The sequence below is a fragment of the Cebus imitator genome, unplaced genomic scaffold (assembly GCF_001604975.1).
Source record: "Cebus imitator isolate Cc_AM_T3 unplaced genomic scaffold, Cebus_imitator-1.0 Scaffold70, whole genome shotgun sequence".
Taxonomy (NCBI): domain Eukaryota; kingdom Metazoa; phylum Chordata; class Mammalia; order Primates; family Cebidae; genus Cebus; species Cebus imitator.
Genome location: NW_016107385.1, coordinates 2,167,272 through 2,174,914, shown reverse-complemented (window position 1 = coordinate 2,174,914; position 7,643 = coordinate 2,167,272). Strand labels below are relative to the sequence as shown.

The 7,643-nt window shown below is 39.8% G+C and overlaps 1 protein-coding gene across 1 annotated transcript in view; it reads left to right on the top strand.

Moving 5' to 3' along the window:
* FSIP1 (fibrous sheath interacting protein 1) overlaps positions 1-7,643 on the top strand; it is a 193,088-nt gene that overhangs the window by 52,266 nt on the left and 133,179 nt on the right. The window contains exon 8 of the mRNA XM_017530915.2: positions 6,668-6,826. Within this exon, the coding sequence (XP_017386404.1) occupies positions 6,668-6,826 (159 nt within the window). The remainder of the gene's footprint in view (positions 1-6,667; positions 6,827-7,643) is intronic.

The following is a 7,643-nucleotide window of genomic DNA, read 5'->3' as shown; positions in this document are numbered from 1 at the left end:
TATAAAAATTGGCCGGGTGTGGTGGCACACACCTGTAATCCCAGCTATTTGGGAGGCTGAGGCAGGAGAATCGCTTGAACCTGAGAGGTAGAGATTGCAGTGAGCCAAGATCGTGGCTGGGCAACAGAGCAAGACTCCATCTCAAAAAAAAAAAAGAAAAAGAAGACAATTATTATTGACTATTATTGTTTTTTACACCAGTATTTACTGAGAGCCCTTTCTGCAAGTCCCCTTATCTAATGTGGGCTGTCAACATACAGAAATTCTATAGAGGCAGATGCATGGTAACACATGTTAAAATAGAAATTCAGAGGAAAAAGCGGTGTAGCAGGAAAAGTTTAGGAAAACTTTGAAGAAGGAACCTATTTACTATATTCTCAAATCCTACCAAACTTCTTTCTGTTCCTCAAATTCTCCGTGTTCTTTTAAATGTCTGTTTTCAGATATGCCCCTTCCTTTATGAACTGCCCACAACCTCATCTTTGACAAATAAATGCACAATTTAAAGAAGATGACTAAAATGATAATTATGTTTTAATTCCCCTGAACTCTTGTTCTCTGGTTGTTCTTTTTAGTGGCATGCTTAATTTTTTTTTTTTTTGGAGACAAAGTTTTACTCTTGTTGCCCAGCCTGGAGTACAGTGGCACCATCTCGGCTCACTGCAATCTCTGCCTCCTAGGTTCAAGTGATTCTGCTGCCTCAGGCTCCCAAGTAGGTGAGATTACAGGCACCTGCCATACACCTGGCTAATTTTTGTATTTTTAGTCGAGGTGGGGTTTCACCATGTTGGCCAGGTTGGTCTTGAACTCCTGACCTCAGGCGATCCACTTATATTGGCCTCCCAAAGTGCTGGGATTACAGGCATGAGCCAATGCGCCTGGCTGGCATGCGTAATTTTATGGATTAATCTCAAGAGACATAAATCTTCTCTTGAATCTTTCTAGGACAGGGGACTGGTACTGGTTGGGTCCATGGCCTGTAGGAATTGGGCCACACAGCAGGAGGGAATGAGAGGTGGGCTAGTGAGCATTACTACCTGAGCTATGCCTCCTGTTACATCAGCCGCAACATTAGATTCTTATAGGAGCATGAACCCTATTGTGAACTGTGCATGGGAAGGATCTAGGTTGCCTGCTCCTTTTGAGAACCTAATGCCTGATGATCTGGGGTGGAGCAGTTTCATATCGAAACTGTCCTTTCTAACCCCGGTCCCCTCAGTCCGTGGAATAATTGTCTTCCATGATACCTGTCCCTGGTGCCACAAGTGTTGGGGACTGCTGCTCTGAGATACTTAGAATTTAAAAAATATTTCCATCTGTGTTGGGAACTCACACTTGCAATGAATGGCACCCCCTAAGCTAAGTGTTTGTATTACCACACGCACCAGTGAAATGGGTTTGCATCAGATCTCAGGTCACTCACATCTAATAGTACTGAATGGGGGAGTCTGGTGGTAGATGTTTAGTTACCTGCCTGAACCCTAGCTATAAAAGATGCTAGTGAAGAGCATTTTCTGGTTTCTATTTTAGGAAGGTAAGATTCCTAAAAGCTGGAAGTTCCCCATATATAGCAAGGGTGTATAGAGGTGCTAGACAGATAGAAGAAAAGGAGACCATTTACTGCCTCTTACATATAATTTATTTCTGCAATTGTATAGTGCTGAAACATTTACATTTCTGTTGAATTTAATCTGGCATGCTCTTTTAACTTCAGTGTCATTTGAAAATAATCCCAATCAGACAGGAATTTAAAATTAGCCACTATTTCATCATCGATTTCATAGTTTTACTTTTTCGTGATTCTTTATTATTTCTCATTTAGATTGTATGGTGTTGACATCACTTTTATTTAGGAAAAATTACAGTGTTTGTGAGTAATTAGGTAATATATTTAAAAAATTATGCATAACTTTTATATACCAATTTGTAAGTATATTTAAAAACATTTGGCCAGGCGCGGTGGCTCACGCCTGTAATCCCAGCACTTTGGGAGGCCGAGGCGGGTGGATCACGAGGTCGAGAGATCGAGACCATCCTGGTCAACACGGTGAAACCCCGTCTCTACTAAAACTACAAAAAATTAGCTGGGCATGGTGGCGCGTGCCTGTAATCCCAGCTACTCAGGAGGCTGAGGCAGGAGAATTGCCTGAACCTAGGAGGCTTAGGTTGCAGTGAGCCGGGATCGCGCCATTGCACTCCAGCCTGGGTAACAAGAGTGAAACTCTGTCTAAAAAAAAAAAAAAAAAAAAATATGACTGTATCATAATCCTTGTATTGATGTGCTATAATCTACCCACTTTTCCCCTATTAGATGTTTTATTATAAATAGCATGGCAACACATTTTTTATCAGTCTGTGTTCTGGGTTGAAAGCTACAAATATGGACTTCAGCTAAAACAACACAAAATGAATTTATTGGGAGTCTTGAGTAGTCCATAGACTCAATGGGAAGTTTGGGGAACCAGGTTTGTACATCAGGCAGATGTCAGGGCAGCCATAAGCATAGCTTGCTGCCTCTGGCTCCACAGTCACCAGACATTTGCTCCCCAAGAGATGCTCGTTGCTGCTACCATCACTATCCCCTATTAATCATTTCCCTGCATCTTTGCTTCTGTCCCTCAAGGTTCTGGGTGTTTGCTTCCGATTAGCCAAATCTAGGTAATTTGTTTGTCTTCTTGATGTTAGAGGGTAGAGAGGAGTGTCTTGTGGTGATCTCTCCCCTGCCAAGACTCACATACTGTTTGGTTTCACCGAAACAGGGACTGTGAATGCCAGCGTCAAGAGGATAAAAATATAAAGGTCTTTGTGCTTAAAGTTTTTATAATGCCTCTGAATATCATGTAGGGCTTATTTCCTGGTATTAGCATCATGAAATCAAAATGTGTGAAATTCTTAAGCTTCTTTGCCCTCTACTTGCCCCTTTATTTTAAATATTCTTCACAATTCTTCTGTCCTCTTTTTGCACTATGCTTCCCTTTATGACCTTATCCATTTCCATAGCCCCCAGGGTTTGCACCACTTTTGATATGTGGGTAAGTCAGGCGTATTTATTTCAATCCCAAGTCTCTCTCTGGAACTTCACGTAAGCATATTTAACTCCCTAACACAATCTGTGCATATCCTAGGGGGATATCTGCCAATTTCAAAAGGTCCCAAACAATTCATCATCTTTCTCCTCAAACCTACTGCATCTATATAATCTCTGGTTTAGATAATGTGACCACTATCAGCTAGTTCACAAAATCAGGAACCTGGTTTTTTTTTCTTGGTAAGGCCACAAAAAAGTTTATTATTTTTTAAGTTACTTATTTTAAATAAATAAATACTTTTAGGTTCAAGAGTATACATGCAGGTTTGTTCTGTAGATAAACTGCATGTCACAGGGCTTTGGTGTACAGATTATTTCATCACCCTGGTAATACAAATAGTACCCAATAGGTAGTTTTTCAATCTTCTCCCTCCTGCCACCCTCTGCCCTCAAGTAGGCCCCAGTGACTGTTGTTCCTTTCTTTGTGTCCGTGTGTACTCAATGTTTAGCTCCCCACTTATAAATGAGAACATGCAGTACTTGGGTTTTGGTTCCTGTGTTATTTTGTTTAGGATTATGGCCTTCATTTGCATCTATGTTGCTGCAAAGGACATGATCTCATTCTTTTTTATGGCCACATAGTATTCCGTGGTGTGTGTGTCCCACATTTTCTTTATCTAGCTTTATGATTTTGCTATTTTGAATAGTGCTGCAATGAACATATGCATCCATGTGTCTTTTTTTTTTTTTTTTTTGAGACAGGGTCTCACTCTGTCACCCAGGCTGGAGTGCAATAATGTCATCATGGCTCACTGCAGCCTTGACTTCCTAGGCTCAAGTGATCCTCCCACCTCAGCCACCTGAGTAGCTGGGACTACAGGTGCATATCACCACATCTGGCTAAGTTTTAAAAATTTTTTGTAAAGATAACGTTTTGCCATGTTGCTCAGGCTGGTCTTGGAACTCCTGGGCTGAAGCCATATACCTGCCTTGGTCTCCCAAAGTGCTGGGATTACTGGCATGAGCCACTGCACCTGGCCTGCATGCATGTGTCTTTATGGTAGAATGATTTATATTCCTTTGGGTATGTACTCATGAGTGGAATTGCTGGCTTGAATAATACTTCTGTTTAAAGTTCTTTGAAAAATTGCCACACTGCTTTCCACAATGGCTGAACTAATTTACATTCCTACCAATAGTGTATAGGTGTTTTTCTCTGCAGCTTTGCTAGTATCTGTTTTTTTTTGACTTTTTAGTAATGGCCTTTCTGACTGGTGTGAGATGGTATCTTATTGTGCTTTTGATTTGCATTTTTCACATGTTAAGTAATGTTGAACATTTTTTTCATATGCTTTTTGGCCATGTGTATGTCTTCTTTAGAAAAGCGTCTGTGTCTTTTGCCTGCTTTTTAATGGGGTTGTTTGTTCTTTGCTTGTTAATTTGTTTAAGTTCCTTATAGATTCTGAATATTAGACATTTGTTGAATGCATAGTTTGCGAATATTTTTCCCATTCTTTAGACTGTGTTTACCCTATTGATAGTTTCTTTTGCTGTGCAGAAGGTCTTTAATTAGGTTCTATTTGTCAATTTTTGTTTTTGTTGCAATTGCTTTTGGCATCTTCATCATGAAATCCTTGACAGGGATTATGTCCAGAATGGCTTTTCCTAGGTTATCTTCCGAGGGATTTATAGGTTTAGGTTTTACTTGATTTTTTTATACGGTGTAAGGAAGAGGCCTGGTTTCAATCTTATGCATATGGCTAGCCAGTTATGCCAGCACCATTTATTGAACAGGCACTCTTTTCCCCCGTTGTTTGTTTTTGTCAGCTTTGTTGAAGATCAGATGGTTGTAGGCGTGTGGCTTTATTTCTGGGCTCGCTCTTCTGTTCCATTGGTCTATATGTCTGTTTTTGTACTAGTACCATGCTGTTTTGGTAACTGTAGCCTTGTAATGTAGTTTGAAGTCAGGTAGGGTGATGCCTCCAGATTTGTTCTTTTTGCTTAGGATTGGCTTGGCTATTTAGGCTTTTTTTTTGTTTCATATGAATTTTAAAATAGATTTTTCTAATTTTGTAAAAAATGTCATTGGTAGTTTGATAGGGATAGCACTGAATCTGTAAGTTGCTTTGGGAAGTATAGCCATTTTAGCAACATTGATTCTTACTATCCATGAGCATGGAATGTTTTTCCATTTGTTTGTGTCATCTCTGGTTTCTTTGAACAGTGTTTTGTAATTCTCATTGTAGAGGTCTTTCACCTCCCTGGTTAGCTGTATTCCTAGGTATTTTGTTTTTTTAATGGCTATTGTGAATGGAATTGCGTTCTTGATTTGGTTCTCAGCTTGGATGCTGTTGGTGTACAGACATATTATTGATTTTTGTAAATTAATTTTGTATCCTGAAACTTTGCTGAAGTTTCTCGTTAAATTTAAGAGCTTTTGGTCAGAGACTGTGGGGTTTTTAGGTATAGAATCATGTCGTCTGCAAACAGAGATAGTTGAACCACTTCTCCTTCTGTTTGAATGCCTTTTATTTATTTATTTTTTCCTCTTTCTGGATTACTCTGACTAGGATTTCCAGTACTATGTTGAATAGGAGTGATGAGAATGAGCCTCATTGTCTTGAGGAACTTGTTCTATATCTTTGATCTTTACACCTCCCTTTACTCTTTCATAAAATTATCTCCAGGTTCTGTAAATTATACTTCCTATGTATTTCTGGATTCTGTTGCATATTCCCAGAAAACATTCCTTAGTTCAGTCATTCATTACTTTTGTTCTAGATTGTAGCTATTGCTTCTTAACAACTCCTGGGCTGAAGCCATACACCTGCCTTTCTACCTCCGCTCTTCCTCTCCGTAGTTCCAGTTTTAAAATACAGACCTGATTATGGTGTTTCTTTGATTAAGGTCCTATTTTCTCCAGCCCCTTCCTGCCCACAGAGGCAGGAAGGTTAGTTGATCCTCTGTGGTTCCCATGGTGCCCAGGGCTTACCAGCTCTCTTCACACCTTAAAATTGTTGCTGCCAAGAGAGAACTCCTTGAGGGCAGAACCATGTGATATTCGTATTGAATCACCAGTGCCTAACATCATACGTATGTACAGTAGGCATTCAGTATGAGATTTTTGAATGAATGTAATATATAGGTTTTATAAGGTAATATGGAACAAATATTAGTTGAATGAAAGATGATCAATTAAGTTTGTGAAACCCAAGCAACTGATTTTATAGATGCCATGTTACTTTTAAGGGACAAAGTTTGAAACTACCATGTCCCATTACAGGGTAAACCTGATTTCTTTCTACTTAACATGTCACAAAACAGTTTTTCAATGTAGATAAATAAGAATGTTATGAGAACCAGACTGTGAAACTAAGAGATTTGTTCCACAGGGGGAAAAATCCCCTTAAAATGTTAGAAGATACTTTATACAGGTTGTCAGATAAAACCAGGAACTATTTCATATTATTCTTTTACCAATGTTAACTCTCTCTCTCTCTCTCTCTCTCTCTCGTGTGTGTGTATGTGTGTGTGTGTGTGTGTGTGTGTGTGTGTAGTCCTGGGTACTGTTATAGCCATCTGAATATTTTGGCAAAAATATAGCCAGGGAATGACCTGGTGACCCTTGTTTCCTCTTAGGGTGATCAGTCTGGCTGGGTGGTCCCGGGAGAAGGATATGCGCTTGCAGTCAGCCAGCATCAACAACTTGCTGAAATTGATATCAAACTCCAAGAACTCTCTGCAGCCTCCCCAGTGATTTCCAGCTTTTCTCCAAGACTTGAACATCAGAATAATCAGGTATTTGAAGAATCTACAGACTGTTCAAGTTAATGTGTGCTAAAGCTAGTTCACATAATTTTACAATCTGCTTGTTAACCAGTTGCTTTTTCCAGTGATCATTGTTTCATAACTGTGTGTATTTTCCTTTGGTTACTTCCACTTTTTCCTCATTTTTCTTTCATATGGTAATTTTCTAGGATGGAGTCACTGAGGAAGTTTTTATTCTAATATTATTATATCTGAATGATTGGAGCTAATTCTCCATCATGATCAAGAGAGAGTGGAGGGAAGAAAGCTAATATGGCACTCATGAGTCCTTTGAGAGCCTTATTTTACTTTATCCCTCTGCCACTAGGTATTAGCAGTGGCAGCCATTGTCCTTTACTTTGCCACATTGTTTTAGCTCCTTTAATTTAACATCGAGCAGTGAAGCTCATTATGTTGACTTCTCTCCTATAAGAGTTTTGAAATGAATGTGCTTCTTCTCTCAGTAGTTCCCTCAAATATTCTTTTACAAAGCAGGTGTGGTGGCTTACGCCTGTAATCCCAGCACTTTGGGAGGTAAAGGTGGGTGGATCACTTCAGGTCAGGAGTTTGAGACCAGCCTGGCCAACATGGTGAAACCTCGTCTCTATTAAAAACACAAAAATTTGCTGGGTATGGTCGTGCTTACCTGTAATCCCAGTTATTCGGAAGGCTGAGGCAGAAGAATTGCTTGGACCTGGGAGGCGGAGGTTGCAGTTAGCCGAGATTGTCCCACTGCACCCTAGCCTGGGCAACACAGCGAGACTTCCTCTCAAAAAAAAATAGAACAATTAGCTGGGCTTGGTGGCAT